This window comes from Vicugna pacos, chromosome 26 (assembly GCF_048564905.1).
Source record: "Vicugna pacos chromosome 26, VicPac4, whole genome shotgun sequence".
Lineage (NCBI taxonomy): Eukaryota > Metazoa > Chordata > Mammalia > Artiodactyla > Camelidae > Vicugna > Vicugna pacos.
Genome location: NC_133012.1, coordinates 20,397,252 through 20,416,815, shown reverse-complemented (window position 1 = coordinate 20,416,815; position 19,564 = coordinate 20,397,252). Strand labels below are relative to the sequence as shown.

General features: G+C 45.1%; 1 protein-coding gene across 10 annotated transcripts in view; it reads left to right on the top strand.

Annotated features, from left to right (window-relative positions):
* The window catches only part of STOX2 (storkhead box 2), a 174,276-nt gene that overhangs the window by 73,530 nt on the left and 81,182 nt on the right, over positions 1-19,564 (top strand). The window contains exon 1 of one of the 10 annotated variants that reach the window (XM_006197975.4): positions 4,322-5,962. The exons of the other annotated variants lie outside the window; for them this stretch is intronic. Within the exon in view, the coding sequence (XP_006198037.2) occupies positions 5,797-5,962 (166 nt within the window). The 5' untranslated portion in view covers positions 4,322-5,796. Of the gene's footprint in view, positions 1-4,321; positions 5,963-19,564 lie in introns of those variants that run through there. 10 annotated transcript variants of the gene reach the window in all.

The following is a 19,564-nucleotide window of genomic DNA, read 5'->3' as shown; positions in this document are numbered from 1 at the left end:
CTCGGTCTACCTGATATTGGCCTTTGTTTTCAAAGATAAAAAAGGAGAGGGTGTGTGCACCCAGTGCGTGCATGGAAAACGACCAACCGGCAACAGCTTGTCCTCCACGCCGTCCACACGAAGCCACCCCTATGGTGCCTTTGCTTCTTGGAATCTATTCTTTGTATTTTTAAAAGTTTGTATGATGTACATTGAATATTTTTATTATTTTTGTGCAGTCCCATGGCATTAAGTCCATTCACGTTGTTGTGCAGTGATCACCACCATCCATCTCCAGGACGTTATCATCTTCCCAAACTGAAATGCTGTACCCCTTAAACACTAACTCCCCCTCCCTTGTGCCCCCCCCCCGGGTCCTGACAGCCATGACTGTACTGTATCTGTCTCTGTGAATTTGACTACTCTAGGTCCCTCATTTTAGAGGCATCATACAAGATTTGTTCTTTGTGTCTAGCTTAGCGTGATACCTTCAAGTTGCATCCACTCTGTAGCATGTGTCAGAATTTCCTCACGTTGGCTTTTTCCATTTGTTGATGGACACAGGTTGTTTGTACGTTCTCTGGCCTCTATTCTTTTATATGTATATGTATTTTTAAAATATTCTTTTTCTGGGGGGGGATAATTAGATTTATTTATGTATTTATTTAAATGGAGATACTGGGGATTGAATCCAGGACCTCATGCATGCTAGGCATGCACTCTCCCACTGAGCTGTACCCTCCTTCCCCCCGGACTCTGTTCTCCATCCCAGTAACTTCCCCACTTGGCCCAGGCTGGGCTGGGCACTGCTAAATGCAGCTCTTGAATACACTCTAGCTGTGCCTGGATGTTTTGTCTTTCTTTTTTCCTAAACCCGGTTTTTGGATGCTCTGTATTTCAGCTAGCCAGCTCAACAGCACCCACAGTGTCAGGATTCCCTGCTGGTAGCAACACTGGCCCCACCAGCATTCAGCTTTTTGATGCCGAGCAGGAGTCACCTGCTCTAGGCTACAAGACCTGTTACCTCTTCTATTTAAATGCTTATGTTTATATTTCACTCATATCAACCTTTTTTTTACTCACTTCAGTAGTTCAGTTTCTCTCTAATCTGTCACATCCTCAGTCTAAGTCACTGTGGGCATTTTAATGTCTGGGGGGGACTTTCTGTGCACAGCACAGATCACTTACAGGTATTTAGGTCTTAAGTGAGTGTTCGGTATACCAGAGATACAATTCAAAAAAATGTCAAATTTTCCTTTACTAGAGGTACAGATCAGAAAATCAAAATATCCTTACGTTTTTAGATTCATCGTATTCTTGTTGTAAATTTGGTATTTTAAAAATACTAAAATAAAAATTGTAACTCTCAGGGGGCCTTTGAAAAATACTTGATCAACTCACATCGAAGACTGAAGTCCCTTTACTCAGTAATTGGCCCCGTTTAGAAGCAGTTATGGAAGACTTCAAACCAAATCTGTCAGGGCACTTAATCAGGCTTCATTACTCATCGCATCCGTGCCAGTTATTGCTAGCCACCGGAGACACAACTCTGAACAGAGCAGAACAGTGAATAACAGTGAATAAAACAGAAAATACCCGTTGCCCTCATGGAGTTTACATACTTATGACACTTAAATCACTCAACTCTTGTAAGTCTGATAAACCAAAGTTTTAAATGAGGAACATGTCAAAGTTAAAATTCTTCTACCTTTCAACTTAAAATTACAGGTCTAAAATCAATTACAGCTCATCTACCAGGAACTACCAGATTCCACTGATAACGTGGGTATTTTTCAATAGTAAATACTACGCACTTCACGGTCTGTCTGTGATTGGTCGAATCCCAGGAACCATGGATGGGAGGGCCACTATAAGTTATAGTAGAATTAACCTAGTTGTTTCAGGCTCAACTGTATACATATGAATTAGAATCACAGAGCAGATATGCATCTAATTAGTGTCTCTGATTTATTGAATATGTAAATACCAAATGTATAAATTATTCTTAAGCCCGATGAAAAAAATAGGAATACCGTGAAAGTGATTTGCTGTATCGTTTCTCTATTTAATTCTAAACTTTCCTAGTATTGACAACTGGGATTACACAACTGAGCTTACTTGATGGATAGCTCACGACCCAGATACTTGATTGTCTCAGATAGGCTGAGAGATTGGAAACTATGACTAGGTACCTAGGGTTGAGTGTGACCAGAGTGAATCTTCCCATAGGACAGATGGACACACTGAGTCTGATTTTAACGGTGGCTGTGATGACAGGGGAGTCCACGTCTATTTACTTTACATAGGATTGGTTTCACAATGTTGTTTGCTAGATTCAAGTCTTACCTTCATAACTTCTTCTGATGTTGCCATCTAATTTGGATTGATAAATTACTTAAGTGCCCCTCCCTCTCCTACTTTACTATCTGATTTGGTTCAGCTAACCCAGCCCGTTTTCTGCCTGATTCTTCTGTGTCTGGTTGTTTGGCTTTGGCTGTAAGAACATTCTGTTGTGTATGGACACTGGATGATATCATTGCTCTGCAAAGGGTCACATTCAGAGGTGGCAGACTGGAGCTGGAGCTCTCCTTCCAAAATATCCATCAATCCACCCCCATTCCTTCACATGAGCAATGAATATTTTCTCTGTTTTAATGTCAAGTGTGATTCAAACTTACTCTCCAGATAATTCCTGGCTGACCCCTCCTCCTAAACAGATTCCCTCTTCTAAGCCCCTTTTATACAGAAATTTTAAAATTATTATTGTTTCTTTGCTTAAAACCCTTCAGTGTTCACATGATATAGTAGAATTCAAAATTCTTAACATGGCGTGCAAGTCCCTGCATGATCTGCCTCTTGGCTTCCTTCATGACTTCATCACATGCATCCTCTTATGCTCCAGTTCCAGCTATACTAGCCTTCTTTCACTCCTTCCAACAGAAGCCAAGATTCTTTCCTACCTCAGCTGAGGCCTTTGCATGTACTGTTCCCACTTTCAGAAACATCTTTCCCCCTCTTTCTTTGCTTGGATGATGCCACATCCTGTGGGTGTCAGAGTAACTCATTTTTTCACAGAGGTTTGTAGACCTGAACACAGTCTCTGCATTTATTTGCTTACTACCTTGACCAAAGTTACATGGAGCTGCATGTGGTGTTCTGTTTGGCCAGCACCCATCAGAGCATATACTAGGCAGTCAGTAATAATTTGCTGGATGAATAAGTATTACAGGTGCCACAGCAATCACCATTAGCCTTCAGTCATAACTATAATAATCATTCATATAACCACTTTTGGCTCATGGGAGGTACTGAGTAATTGTTGAATTGGATTGAGATATCTAAATGTCAATGTCTCATGCATTCATTAATACAATTACGTTTTATTGCCTTTATGATTCTTTACACATTGAATCTTCTGCAGCTTCTAAAGCTGGAGTCTTTCTGTTCTTAGCAGCCCTCCTACAGTAAAGAAGATATTTTAGCAAAAATGTGCCTTTTGGGGGACTACCCTTTTCTAACTTTTAAAAAATGTCACAGAACATTAGCTAATTGGTTTACAGTTAGTAATACATTTTGATCAGTGTAAATACAAGTTCTGTATGATGCTCAGTGATTTTTATTTGTTTGTTTACCCGCGGTATCCCGAGAGAGAGATCAGTTACAATGGCCCCAGGTTGCAGAGGGAGGCCTTGAAATACTGAATGGAAGTTCTAGATTCTGTAATATTTGTGGCATAAACCCCGCCCCGCTCTGCGTGGTTCTCCAAGAACCTTGCTGTCCCTCCCCTCCCCCTCCCCAAGAGAATGAAAGCCTTGGAATGGCACCGAATCCTGCTAAAACTGCTGAATCTTAACCATTTAGAACCCCCCCTTTTTTTTGGTGGAGGGAAGGCTGTTTTTTGCGGTACCAGCCTGATAAAATCATAGCCTTATAAAGATTTCTGTCTGCACCTTGGCACCTGCAAATACGAAAAACAGCATAAAACACGATTTTGAACGTTGCAGCCTCACAAATGGAAAAAAAAAAGCTCAAAAACGTAAAACAAAACGCAATGTTTAAGATGGAAAATCGGACTTATTTTGTTGTTTACAACACCTAAGCATTTTTGGAAACCCTAACGGGAGATAAGCGTTTCGGGAAAAACGGCCGCAGCGCAGCGTGGTCGGGGTTCGCCGCATTTTGGCCGCGCGCCTTTAACTCGGCGTGACCTCCGCGTCCCGGGCTGGCGTCCCGGGCTCCGCGCCTCGGCCGGGGCGGCGCATCGCCCCCTCCTCCCCTCCCGCGCATTGTTGTCCTTTAGCGATTGGTTGTTGGACCAGAAACAGCTGTGCAGAGGCGAGCGGTGTAAAGGGGCTGTGGATCTGAATGCAGGTTATCGGGCTGGTAGTGACTGACACCGGGTGCTCCGGGGAGAGGAAGGAAGAGCCGGAGCCGCCTCCACTGCGTTCTCCAGGCGGCGTGGACCAGGTGCCCGGGCGTTTGCGGCTGTCGGAGGGGCTCCGAGTGGCGCCCCCTCCCCCGGCTCTAGCTGACTTCGGGTTGGCGCAGGTGGGCGAGGCAGGGCACCGCCGAACGCCCTATTCCCACCGAGGGATTTCTCTCCCTTTCTTCGAGGGGGAGGCGCCATCCTGAAAATATGTAAATATCCAAGCGCGGACTCCAGGCTGGGGCACCAGCCAAGGTCCCAGCGCCGCCTCAGGGTGTTTTACATGAAAATGAGAAGCCTGACAGGATCCGTGCTCTAACTTAAGGCTGCTTGGTGATTAGCACGAGGCTGGGCGGCTTCCCGGCTTCCTGCCCTTCAGTAGCCATTCTGCGCGCTCGCGGCTGAGCGGCGGTGCCACCATGCGGGTGTCGGTCGGCAGGCTCCGCATCCTTGGCAGCCATGGCTTACGTCGCCGCCTCGGCCAGTAAGTAGGAGCATGCATGTGTAGGGGGGCACATGCGTGTCGGCGCGCGCGCGCGCACACACATACACACACACACACGCATGCACGCACACCACCCTGAGCCTCGGAAGGAGGAAGATCGACTAGGCGCCGCAGTCGTGAGGACGACTCGGGCTCTTCCTGGATTCGGCAGGAGCCTGCCTGCTGCAGCTGCTGACTGCAGAGCCTGCTCGGATCCCGTGCACACGCGCCCCCCATCCGAGCCTCTGTAATGAAGATTGCCTCCCAAGGACTGCAGGGGAGGCAGAGCCACTCTGCGCCCGGGACTGCGGGCCGCGCGGCTGATAGGCCCAGGGGGACACGACTTGGACACTGTCATCCCCACGCCTCGCTCTGAGCTGCACAGTGCGGAGAGGGTCTGTCGCCGCCCCTCCGGCTTCCCGGGCGCCCGATCCCGGGTCAGCCCCGGAGGCCTCGGCTTCCTCATTTGTTTGGGTCTTTTGTGCCGTGGCTCACAGTTGGCTAAACACTCCTGCGCTGAATCGGGCCATTGTCTGCGCTCCCATTGCTTTCACGCTGCAAGTCTCGGCGCCCCCACCCCACCCGCCCCCTCCCCGCCTCCTCCTGGCCGGCGAGCCTCCTAACGTGCCTTTCCCCCCAGGAATCTGGAAGCTATAAGCCGGGCGGATTGCAAATGAAGTGTAATGCATTGTGGGACGTGTGTAAAATCGGAGCCTTCGCCGTGGGGGGGTGTGGGGGCGTGGGGAGGGCCGGACCCGCCGCTGGCGGTGTAGACGCCGACGAGGAGGGGCTGGGAAAATGCGCGCAGAGTCCGCCCGGGTCGTGCCCGCCGTAGACGGATGAAGCCGCGCGCTGCGCCCCGGCGCTGAGGCCCCGAGGATCGGGGCAGCAGGTCGCCCTCCCCACCATGAAGAAGACCCGGAGCACAACCTTGCGGCGAGCCTGGCCTAGCTCGGATTTCTCCGACCGGGCCTCGGACCGCATGAGGTCCCGCAGCGAGAAGGACTACCGCCTGCACAAGCGCTTCCCCGCGGCCTTCGCGCCCCAGGCTTCGCGGGGCTACATGACATCAGGTTGGTAACCGCGTTTCTGTCTCTGGGCCCGGGGGCCGCGGGGCGTGCTCGGGGCGCCGCGGCCGGGGTGCTTCCCCGGGAGGCCGGGCGGTGATGGATGCGATAAGTTATGGGGAAAGCAGGAAAAAAATTAGCTCACATCCACCATTTTGTACCTCCGCAAGATCCACAGCAGGCCCTCTCAATATGGGGTTTGAGAGCTATTAGTTAGGTGAAATCAAGGAGGGGGACGTGCCGGGCGTTTTGGCTGCAGAGATAAATGACTGCAAACCCGGGCGCCCAGCCTCCTTGAGCTTGGGGAAGCGCCTGCGTCTGCTGTCGCCTGCAGTGCCGGGCTTGCTCGCTCCCGCATTGTGGCCAGTTGTTATCCTAGTGGGTATTTAAACAGACCTTCTTTCTTCAAAGGGAACAGGTTCCATGCACAGTTCTGGATGGTTTGAGTCAGGGAAGAGGTCGGCGTACGTCTCAAGCTGGTCGGATTTGCACGCAGAGAACTGTGTGGATGCGGATTGAATGCTCCCAGGATTCTGTGTGGATTTAACATATATTGCTTTGAATTAGGTTGTGTGGAAAGAATAGAGGCTGTGTCTTGGATTTTTGCACGTTAGACAGGAAGGACAAACAAAATGGTAAATGGGGATGAAGACTTCAAAAAAGATTTCATCTTAAAACGCGTAGAAGCATTTCTGAAGGCGCCAGTTGGTTCCCTTCTGAAATACAACGGAATGGCTTTGCTCTGAATCGGGAACTCAGGGATAAAATACTTGAAATGCCGAAGGAGGAAAATTGTGAAACTCGTTGTTTTCTCCTTAACTTGCTGTTGACCACTTGTATGTAATGATGTGTAAGACACCAATTTTAATTGTTTTTCATTCTGAAAGAATTGATTTTCTTCTAAACACAATGTAATGGAAGAACCGAGATTATATTTGAAAACACATCCTCTACCAAATAATTCTAAGTCCTGTCTTAACTGGGAAGAGTGCTTTAAGCTTGCAGTTGGTACTTAAAGTCTAGCTGTGCAGTCTTTCTTCTAAAACAGTAAGTTTAAAAAGAAACTGAGGCCAGTATCTCATGCTTTAGAAATGTCTTGTGACCACATTTACGCGAATATAAAATCTAAATAAAATCACCATCTTTTTATTGCAAAACCTGGTGACATAGGGATGTAGTATTTTGGCGGTAAGGCTCCCTTGACTTTCTCTGTCACGAAAAGCCAAATTTGTAAAGGAAGTGACAACTCCAGTTTATATGTTAGCAATTTAAGTCAATCACTGCTATGGTGGCTATATTCTTCAGGCATATGACAGTAAATTTTGAAATACCTCTAAATCCAGACGTAACCTCAAAACACATACGCACGTAAGCCCTTGTCTGCACGGAATGTTCAGATAATCCCAGGTTTCCTAGGTTTAGGGTTTGAATGCCTGCCTTCTGCCCTCAAGAGTCCCCCCTCTGTTTTGCCCCTCTTCTGGAATCAGTACTGACACCAAATGTGAGGCTATGGGAGGGCAGGTGGCCATAATTTCTTCAACAAACCTGCAAGATTCTTGAATGATTTCAGGCACATTCCCCTGGAGCTTATTTTTTATCTGTTTTGGCATAGCTTCACCATGATCACATTTCATTCTTTGCTCAAGAACTTCTCTTTGGTTGCTGGGTTTTGCAAGGCATTTTTCTTTCTAAGGGCTTGAGGAAGAAGCTTTTAATTTTCTTGGATCCTCTTATTTCATTTCTTGACTTGCAGATGGTAAGCTGGTCCTCTGGTGAGTGGGAAGGATCAGCTGTTTCAGGTTGGTGGTTTTCTATGCCAATTTAATGTTAGGTTACTACTGAGAAAAGAAAACCAAAAAGTGGGAAAAGAAGAGCTATGTTATTCATTCAACATTGTATGAAATTGCCCCCCTCCCCGCCTTGCTTCATTCTCATGGGGCTGCAGGGTTGGATATAATTAGGTTTTGTCCAAGGATAGATGGCTGTTATTTATTCTTTATTTTAATTATTAGCTAATACGTGTAATAAAAGGGGTTGGGGCGAATGGAGGGAGACAGTAAATATTAAGACAGACCCCTACAATGAATGCTGGGAGAGTAGGTGGAACCTTTCTCATACACATCTTTTGGTGGGGAGGGTGGGAGTATCTTATCAATTTCCTTTTCAAATATGGTTCCTTTCCAAATATAAGGGTTGATCGGAATAGATGGCATATTGAGACGCTTTGAGATCATTTGCGGGAAGTGCTCTTCCCCTTAAGAAATGTCAAGGAAATCCGCTTGTATTAAGTTAGTGACTCTGGGTACAAACGGATCCTTTGTCACATAAAATGAAATAGAAAATGAAGTGGCTTAGAAAGACATGAGGCTTTTCATATTTCTCCTTCCTGTTTGTCCAGTCATTCGGCTTAATGACCACTAGTATTTATCATACTTCATTTTCAGGAGAAAGAGTTTTTTGTTGTTGTTGGGTTAAAAGGGCAAGATAAGCCTCTTCAGAGATGTACGACAGGACCTAAAATAACTTCAGTTGAGACTATTTTTAGAAATCTCCTCCCCCAAAGAGAAAAATCACTCAAAGAAAAAACTTTAGAAAAGGAGAGATCCTTGGAAAAAATTTAATAGTCGTCCTTCTGGTCTGGCCTACCTGTCACACAGTGGGTACTTCAAGTTCAACTCTGTTTATTTAAGGCAAAATTATAGGCATTCCATAATCTCTTTCGAATGAGACAGCACCTTTTCAAACAGTCTTTTCTCCACTAATAAGTAATTATCAGTTTGAAATGTGATTTACAGCAACAGGCTTGACAGTTAGCCTTGGCTTTTTCATGCCCCTTCAGGATAAACTACACTTAAGCTCAAGAGGTTAGAATGGGCACATATAAGGCTTAAAGAGATCTTGCAAGCAGAAAGTTAGAGAATTCTGAAACTTTAAGTCTTGAAGACTATGCCATATATGACTGTTGAAGCCCCCAATTCATGTTACCAAATTGAAAATCATCCCAAGAACTCACGGGCCTCTTGGCAGCCAGCAAGTTCACAGGCTACGAGGTGAGTTCACTATTCATCTTGAATATTAATTTCCCAAAAGGAGTTTCTGGACAGAAGGGGGAAAAATCTTGCCTTTTGTTCAAATCAAGATGAATAATAAAATGTGTATCTGTGATCGGAACAAGAAACAGGGTTAGCCCAAATGCATGTGCGATCACTCTTCCAGTTTCTGAAACTAGAAATTATGCTATTAATTAACTAGAGATAAAAGTAAAACTCCCCACAAAGAGGGAAATATCTGGATGATCCTTAGGGCTTTATACATGAAAACGTGCTCTCCCACTTCCATGAAATGATTTTCAGGGCACCGAACCTTTTGTTGATGAAGGCGTTAGAACCTTCTCTGTTAGGACCGTGTGAATTGTGACCTCTTTATACAAATGATGCTGCTAACTTTTAACTTCTTTCACTCTCCTCTCCCCCAGCCCCAGGGATGGCTGCGTCTTTATATTGCACATGCCTTGCCACCAAGTTTGATCAAGATTGGAAAGTGATTTTCCCACTATAAAGATTCTACAGAGCGTGTTCATAAAAGATGTCCCTTGTGAGTGAGACACCCCTAAAAGCATGGTTCTTTGAGATGGATGCTTGTCATTTTACAGCAATAAAGTAGACAGTTTTAATACTGTGGCTTTAAAGGATTTGAAAAGAAAAGAGAAAAAACACATGCCCCAAACTGACATTTTAAGAAAATATAAACCAGTTTGTCTGCCGATCTAACTAATATACTCAGCGAGGAGGAATGGTCAGGACGCCACCTGGATGAGTTTATTAGTTTTCATTTTATAGAAACGAGTTCTGGGGCACAGTTGATTGCGTGTCCCAGTTCCTTATGTTCTGTTATTTTAAGAGATGTGAGAGTTTGCTGGGAGTGGAGGATGGACAACCGAGGTTCTAATCTGGGCCTGCCACAAACCAGCTGCGTCCCTGGCGAGTAACAGGGCCCCGCCCCGTCTGTAACGGGTCCTCCTGGCCCACGTATCCATGACAGAATTGGGCTCCATAACGAGCAAGCTCGGGATTTCTAAGCACTTACCCCGAAATCGTTAGAAATAACCTTTGCCCTTTCTATTTATTGGAGTCATATGCTTCCGGCTGGGGGCTGTGTGGGAACAGTGCTTGTTTTGCAGTCAGGTCCTATTTCCTGTCATCCCCAGATGTTACATTAAGTGTCTGCATCAGGGCTGGTCCTGGTGACCAAACTAACAGGGGGGCAGGGGGACGAGGGACACAGCCCTGGCAGATCACGATCATGTGCAAGTTTTCATAAACAGCATCCTGTCGCCTCCTTTTCCCTCTTTGTAGAGATCCATTTTCAGCCTCGCTGCTCTAACTGTGTTTTAATTTGAAACTACCTGCGTTGACTCCTTTCATCAGGCCCGTGGAAGTGAGGAATATTACACTTGGTGGTGAATGACTTTATTCTTTATTTTCCGGGAGAAGGCGAATGTGCTTGCAAAAGGTCACCTCTCTTGGTATTTCAGTATCTTTTACACTCTTGTGAATGTTTTTATTTGAAAAAAGGAATCTGAGTATATTGTATAAAAACCTTAGCATTTTTTTTGCACCTCCGGAGCAACCATGGCTTAAATTCTCTATACCCCAGAGAGTTAGGGCAGTTCAGACAGTGCTATGTTCTTTGATACAAGATTGCTTATGCTGAGTGCAGATATAACCAAGGAACAAAATCCCATTGGATCCTTGCCAGTGGGATCAGATGCTGACTTTGGCAATTAGGACAGGCTTTTGTAGATCAGTCATGGAAACTGTGTGCTGCCTAATGTCTCAGGTTTGAAGTGGAGGTTCTTGTAGTTTGTAAGAATATAGACTATAGTCAGCGCAAACTTAACTTTTGCCACAGTAACACAGGAAAGAAATGACATGGGTGTTTTTTAAAGTAGGTAGTAAACTTTTCCTTACGTAGTTAATCCCTGGACTGTTTTTATGTGACATCGGAATGCGCAACCAGTTGGCCAGGAGATCCCATTGATTTCTGCCACCTAAATATTTCTAAAATCTGCCCCTCCCTCTTCATCTCTGTTGTTCACATCTTCGTGTGTTCTGTGGCAGTGTCTTCCAAACTGACCGTGTCCAGTTCATGGGCTACTTGTGCCCAGAAGGGCTTTGTTTTTTATTTTTTTTAATCCCTCCTAAAGCAAAACTGGTCATATGACTTTTCATCTCTCTTCACTGTTTTTCATGCCTGTGGATGAAGTCTAAGACCAAAGTTCTTCATGGCGTGACCTCCCCTGCTTTTCCCACCTCTTCTTCTGTCTCTTCCCAGCACCCTGTACTCCAGGCTCTGGAAACTCTTTACCTTCAGCAGTGCCTCGTTGCCATTTTGTACCTTGTGTCATTTGTGTCACACTGCTGAGAATGTGCTCCCCATCTTTAAAGGTCTGATATTTGGAGATCTTATTAAGCCTTCCAGAACAAGTTCACACACTCCTGTCCTTTCTAGAGCAAATCACTCACATGACACTTGTTTTGTACTTGTGTTTCGGCAACTTGGTGACCTTCTGTTGTACCATGGGTTTACTAGCCGGTGAGTTCCTCAGTGGCAGTATGTGTTTGACTCACATCTCTATTTCATCAGCAACCATAGAGCTTGGCACATGTCGGGGACTCAGGAAATGTTTATTGGATGAATGAATAAAACATGGCTTGTCTTAAAAAAGTTGGTTGAAGAGATGTCTTGAACTTCTAATGTGAGTCATCCTTTTATAACTATGGAAGATAATTGTGTGTGTGTGTGTGTGTGTGTATCGAGGTACGTGGACTCTCAAGGACTTCCTATTATGGTTGGTAGGACCAGCTCTCAATGAGTCAGCCATTAGAGAGCAGTAAATAAAACAGGAAAAATAGGATATAAGCAAGAGTTAAGTGGGGTGGTTGATATGGGTTAGTTTAAGTGGAATAGGAGTTTAGAGAAGAGATGTCAATAAAAAAAAAAAAGGCTGCTTGGAGGTAGGACTTGCATCTTAAAGGACTGGGTAGGATTTGAAGAGACAGAGAAGGAGGATTGGGGGAAGGTTGTGGAAGCAGTATGAACCAAAGCATGAAGCTGGAAAGGAAAACATCTATGTGAAATTTGCCATACTGTGACTTTGGGTTGTAACTAGAAATGACATGTAGCTAGCTCAGGTGGGATCTTGAAATGTAGATGGAATTCAGAGTTTATGGGGTAGCAATTAGATTTGTGAGTTTGGGAGAGAAATGATGAAAGGAGCATCTTAGGAAGAGGTGTCTGGCCATGGGTTGCAGGATAGATGGAAGAGATGAGAGTCGGGAGGCCAGGAGACCAGCTGGGAGGTGGTTGAGCAGACAGAGGTGATCAAGCAGTAAGGTGATGAGGGACCACCCCAGAGCAGTGTTTTCCAGCACTGCTGGGATTAGCACGCCGCCCTCAAGGACTTTTTAACCATGTCATACACCATCTGTGCTGTTATGTACTTAATTTTTATTTTAACTCTACCCACTTATGTATTTAAATGAATTAAAATGAAAATTGTTTATTTTATATGAAGTTATGGATTTCATTTGGCAGTTACCTTTTTAGCGCCCATTAACTTGAATATATTACTATTTCAGTAAAAAAAAAAATTCCACCAGGTACCACCTAAAATGCCCTCACATACCTGAGCGGTACTCATGCCTCACAATAAAATCCCATGTCAGCCAAGCAAGGAGGGATGGGGGTGAAGGGCAAAGGGGGCATCTGTGAGGACAAAGGGCCTGGCTGTTCCTTGTAAGTGACTGGATTGAAGAGGTGAGAAAAAATGAAAGGTGAATCAGAGATTTTTGTTGAAAGACTGCAGTAAATGACCAGGAAGCTGGGGGAAATGAAGCAGATGATGAGTTCCACGCTGGATGTAACGGGTTGGTTGTCCAAGCAGAAAAGGCACACACGTGACCGGTAGAGAGTCCATGTATAGTCTGGAGGTCAGCCACTTAGCGGTGTTAGTGAGAACACGGGAATAGCTTAGCTTTTGTACTTTATGTTCCGCTTCGTAGAGGGGGACAGATGACTTGCTTATTTTTATTTCCAGCAGATGGAGGGTCAGTTGGATTCCATTAACATTGAGTCCTACTTGGGTTTTGGAAAACCTGTAGACTCAAGGTTAGATCTGCTCCCTTCCCCTAAAAGTAAAGTGCTTTTTAATTCTTGGATTTGTTTGATTAGTGTTTGCATTTACTCAGAAGCTATGGTATTGTTGATAAAAGGGATATGCTTTTGATATCTGTAGTCAGGTTTGAAAAGCGTTTAGAGCTATGCGGGCAGCAGCACAAAAGACTAGACCAGCTACGTAAATAATGTATATTTCAAACATCTGTCATATACCGATTCAGTTGAAAAATGATGGCTTAGGTAACCCATACACACTGTTAAAATCTCCATTTATCTTTCTCCTTAAATCCATGATGGCCCCTCCAGGCCAACTTTTCTCTTTTTGAAGATAAAAGAGAAACATTTGGCAGGTGCCTGTGGGCGTTAAAGGTAGCAGGACCTGTGCCTGGCCGTCTTCTTCTGAGGGTCATAGTTCCAGGGGAGGGACCTTCTAGCTTTTTAATTAACACCCCCACCTCCCCCTGACTGCAAATTCCTGTCTAGCTGATTTCTCTAAGAGAGCTACTAGACTATTTGTTGCTTTCGGCATATCCCACTCTCGCTTTGAAATAATTTATTTCGTTATTAGACGAAATGAAGGCCCCTATAGCAATTGAGGTGCAGCGAATATTTGTCTTTTTTTTGGCTGCCCGACATCTGAACCCTTTTCCCCTATCTGTGTAATTCCGCACTGTTATGGATTGAATGTGCCCCCTAAAAGATGTGTTCAAGTCCTAACTCCTGGTAGCCCTGAATATGACCTTATTTGGAAATAGGGTCTCTGCAGATGGAATTAAGTTAAGATGTGGTCATACATGCGTCGGGTGGGTCCTGAATCATATGACTAATGTCCTTATAAGAAAAGGAAAAGAGACACAGACACGGGAAGAAGTCCCTGTGAAGGTGGGGGCAGAGATCTGAGAGATGGGTCCACAAGCCAAGGCAGTACAGAGATTGCTGGCCACCGCCAGAATCCAGAAGAAGGGCATGGAATGGGTTCTGCCCAGAACCTCCCGATGGAAACAGTCCTGCTTCTGACTCTTGGCTTCCAGAGCAGTGAGAGAATACATTTCTCTTGTTTTAAGCCACCCAGTTTGCGGTACTTTGTTCCAGCAGTCCTTGGAAACCAGTACACCTACCTTATGGATGCTGACGGGAGGCAGGACCTCATTTGTCCATGTAGATGCCGACCTTGCCATGGAATGGCTGTCTGGCCGCGTGCATCTTGGACATGGGCTCGTGAGCTGGGTTTCGTCAGTCACATCCTCCCTTCCAGACCCTGCATCTGGTGCTTACAGGACAGAGTAGGGCCCTGCAAGGGTAGTGGGGGCTGTGAGCCAGATTCCTTGGGTGGCGCTGGTGTGGTAGCAAGATGGCATTCCGCAGGCAGTGTCCCGTGTGTGGCAGTGCTGGCGGTGCTGGCTGCAGGGTTTGTGCTTGACGCGGCTGCCGAGGAGCCCTCGCCGAAGAGGCTCTGGCTGCAGAGTTGCCAGCCTGGGTCTGCTGGCCTCCCTGCCATCCTCAGTTCCTAATACTTTCCAGTTACTTCCTTTCCTGAGAGGCTATGTAGCACAGGGCTTTAGAGCAGAGGTGTAGTCCAGAGGGCTTCATAATCCAGTCTTTCCAGTACTCACTGCGTAAACTTGGACACATTACCTATCTCCTTAGGGCCTCAGTTTCCTTACCTGCAAAATGGGAATAAGAATGGTATGTACCCACAAGGTTCTGGGTGCATTATGTGAATTAATGTATGTGAAGCACTGTGTTGATTTCTGTCGCATACGAACAAAGCACCCGAAAGGAAGCAAACAGAATGACTCTCAAAGGGATCTCAAGAGTTTTCATTTCAAAGTATGATGTTAAGAAGAAATGGCATATAAGCTACACAAAGACGTACAGTTGCACCCGCCCATACTGCCTTTCTTTTGTAAAAGCTGGGAGCCCTTGTTTCTCCCTCCCTAGTAACACCCTAGTTCCCTCTCCCTCGCACCCAGCTACCACTTAGTGTTTAAAACTCAGCTCAAGTATTGGTTCTCGAGGAAGCCTCTTTGGCCTGATGGCACGTTGATTGAGCTGCTGCTTCTCTGTGCTCCCGTGGCATCCTCGAACACATCGTCATCATCTTCCTGTCTCTTCCTTCCTTTGACTGTAAGCTCTTTGCAAACTTGGTTCTTGTCTCATTTGGTTTTGTTCTAGCAAGGGCTGGGCATGAAGGAGGCGCGCAGTAGGAGCTTAAATGTACAGCTCTGGGGACTCGTCTTGCTAACATTCCTGATAGTTTCAGTGAAATCTCTGACCTCTGTACTTCTCTTCTTTCTTTAACTGCTTTCATAGTTAGTACCCTGGGGTTTGGTGATAAGAGGCCTGATCGCTGACCCTGACCCATTCCCCTGGGCCAAAGGAATAAACTGGGGCATTTCAGGTATCCACCAGGTTGGACATGTATAAGCTTCTGTCTTGGGATTTTAAAAATTCCATCAGAGATCTTTGGTGAAATGATAAAACAAGAGAGCTTGTTGGAATCCACCAAGCTTCTAAGATAAGACATCACTTTAGATTAGGTGCTGGAGTTTATAATTATAGCAGGGTTTCCTGTGAACCTAATAAACTCATTTGAATTTTCATTTTGATTTGTTTTAAAATAGTTGAAAGGAGTATTTGGTTTTTCTCCCTGCATGCGTGCTAACTGGTTATTTATAATGAAGACATTGGACAGCTGTTGATAAACTTAAAAAAAAGTGGTGTTGTTTTTTTTTTAAAGTCTGTTTAGCCAGGGACTGGACATGCCCAGAAGAGCTGAACAGCGGGGATGGTCATGGTGTCAGGTGGATTTTTCCATATTTGCAATAGTGGCTTCTTCTGTTCACAAACTGCCTGTATATAGTGGAAGAGCTTCGTGATTTGGGGCTTTGAAGTCAAATAAGACATCTGTCCTGGCACCCACGTGCTGGCTGTGTAATCTTGGCAATGTGTATGATCAATCTATTCTGTTTCTCATCTGCAAAATGAGGACAGAAGAGTAACTTATAGTTGCTGTGTGGATTAAATGAGCAAATGCATTTAAAAGTAGTTAGCGCAGCGCCTGACACACAGTGAGAACTTAGGACGTTTTCGCTGTGGTGTTATTAGTTCTTTGGGGACACAGCTCTGCAAGAGTGACTCATCCCTGAACATTTTACAACTGAGGATGGAGACCAAGGGTGACAGACAGCAGGCACTTTGTCCAGGGTTGGGTAGAGTTAAAACTGGCTTTAAATCTGATTTTTATACTTTGGAACTCAGTTAATCCCAAATCAAATATTCCATTACTTATCGATTTGGGTATGTGATCTTCTAAGAAATCCACAGAATTATTCATTTCCCTACATGGGCCCGCTTGGCCTTGGGTTTCCATCTTAGGAAGAATGGTAGAGAATCATTGTGTATTCACTATTCCCTTGAGATATAAATCCAGGAGAACTTGGCTCCACCTGAAGTCAGGGATATGGTGCCCCGTATAATCAGAGATACTTGTTTTGACTTTTCAGTTGAAGGTAAAGAAAAAAGGCCTCTTCTGAGCCGATGGGTGAGCCGTGTGTTTGCATGTGTTTGCATGAGCAGAAACACAGTGTGAGAAAGGGAGCTGCGAGGCTAAGTGTCCCTCTTTCACGGTCTTTTGTGCATCCCAGTGGCGTCTCTCCTCCAAACCACATGCCTTTTCCTCCTTCGGTGAGTTTTAGGAAGTAGCGATGGTCCCGTGGAATCTCAAGTCGGCCTGCCCCCCTGGGTTGGGGAAAGGGGGGCTACAGTTTGGGAGCTGCTTTTCACATGTGTTAATATTTCGGCAGCTTTCCTTAGAGCAGATGGTTTGGCAGCAGGACTTGGGGCTCTGGGATGACAGCCGGAGCCGGGGGAGGAGGAAGGGTTTCCGCTCCTCCGAAGCTTTCAAAGCTGCCACCTCGCTTTGGAGGTAGACGTGCAAACGCTGGCCGGCCAGGATTTGGGACCTCAGAGCTTCCCACTTTTTTGGGAGGGATCCTCTTCATTTTCAACACTTTGCTCCACCCCACTTCTCCTTTCCTTAAAGTCCGGGGGAAAATAACCTCAAGAAGAACCACAAGTACACTCAGTAGCTTGCCTTATATGGGTACGGCCAACTGATTGAACTTTAAAAGCCTTCTCTAATTATAGCTCCACAGGATGACAGAAAGCCTTGGCTTTTGTTGGTGAAAACATCGTTTTTGGAGATCTTGTTTTCCCATATGCTGTACTCTGCTTGGTATGGGTGGTTTAAACATGTGGAGAATTTCAAAGCACATTTGTTTGGGAGGCCAAAGGCATAATAAGTGATGGTTTACCATCCGAAGGGCCAGGACTGAAGGTTTCCACTGTCAAGATGCAGCCGGAGGTGTGAGAGCACGTTCTCTGTCATGATGTCATTAGGTTGGGGTTGACGGTGAGGGCCGATGATGGGTGTGGCCAACACTGCATACAATGCTGTGTAGACGGGCCCCAGGAGGTGTCTGTTCAGCCTGGTGGTGGGAGGCCCGAGGTCAGAGGGCCTGGGCGTGCGAACAGACTTCCTATCAAGTTGAAAGGGTGTGCTCCTGAGACGTCCACACAGAGAGGAGCCTTTCCCCCAAGGAAGGGAACCATTGTTCATCGAGCAGGTACTTGGTACCAGCCAGCGGTGAGAATGACTTCATGTGGTCCTCCGAACAACGCTGGGAGGCAGCCACTAATGAATATTTTAAGCATCACAGATGACAAAACTGAGATTTTGTACACACACGTACGCACTCAGGCACACGCACACACACACACACACTCAGGCACACACATACGCACTCAGGCACACACACGCGCGCTTTAACTCTTGTATGTACTCTGCTATTAATCTACATGCTAACTGGTAGTAAAATTAGCTTCTGGTTTTTAAGTAAATGTTAAATGTTTTCTTTCACTACCCCATGGGTTCATCATGCACTTGCTGTGGGAGAGGAGGAAAGAGTTTAGAGTCCCTGCCTGTTCTAATGGGTCTGACAAATCCAAGTATTTGTGGATGTTATTTGAAAAGACCCCACTCTGCCGGCGGAAGTTCTCAGAGCTGTCTTGCCTTGCTCAAGTTTCCTAAAATCTGGCAGGGCATTGCTGGGTGTTGGGGGCTATGGCTGCAGTATTTCTCTGCTGCCTTTTCTTACTCTTCCTCTTCTTAGAGTGTTAGAGGGGGTTTCTCATCCACCCTTTGTGAGTTCCTCCGCCGTCTTAACGGGCCCGGTGTTACCGGGAACTGTCCGTCAGGCAGTGAGCATCCCTGATTCTCGCAGGAGATGAAGTCGCTGGGATGACACAATTCCTAGGTCTTAACTTGTTTGGCACAAAAAGCAAAACCTCAAATGGAAAGAAGTCCCCCCACTTAAACATAATTTCCATTCATTTGTAATCCATTTTCTTCTGCTGACTCATTCTCTCTTGTCCCCTTCTTTGCCTTTTCTGTTATGAAAAACTGCTGAAGAAACGTGAGGTTTCTTGCAGTCTAACTTTCGCCATCTGCTTTCATAAGAGTTTACACTGAACGTTATTCTGAGCATCCTAGTCGGCGAGGATCCAAATAATGGAATAATTTGACAGTACGCACCACAGTAATTTAAAATGACGCTATCAGGGGTCAAAAAGGAGGAGTTATATACGTCTGGATGATGTAAGATAGGATTAAGTCCAAGGTAATCAAGAAATCGATGAACTTGGAATTTTGATGAATATGATTTAAAAAAAATCGATGGTTAAAATTGGGTAAACGAACTATCTTTTATAAAGAGTGAGTTAACTGGTTTAGAGTACGTCCGATGTATTTTATAAAATCTTTGATTTGGGGGAGAAAGAAAGAAAGAACTCTCCTTGTGGTTTCCCCATAGTGGGATCACTGAGACAATCCTTTATAGTTTTTTCTAGGTTTTTAGTGGTCCAGGAGGATGAGTGCAGTAACCCATGGCAACAGAATGGATGTGAATCATATGAAAGTGTGATCTCCATTTAGTACTTTTGCTAGTGGGAGGACTTGCAGAATTTAGCAACTGCATATATCCTTGGAGGATGTAACATTTAAAGTAATATAAATACAAATACAGGAGCAAACTTTCTTTTTCAGAATATTTAAGAACGATCCTAAAGCTTTATGATATACAGTATTTAAAAAAAAAACCCAAATTACTTTTAGACACTATGTAATAGTTAAAAATTTTATCTCTTATTAACCCACCCCCATTTTATGACTCGTTAACTAGCGAACACTTAAATTCTCCATATACTAGACTTTAAAATTCCAAATGAATATAACACAATGTTGTTAGCTCTTAAACAAACAAATACAGTTTATAGTTTCTCTGTAGTGTTAACTTTAGAATCCAGGCACCAAAATAGACGAACTCACAGAATGAGAAAGGTCAAATTTACTTGTATTCGATTATCAAA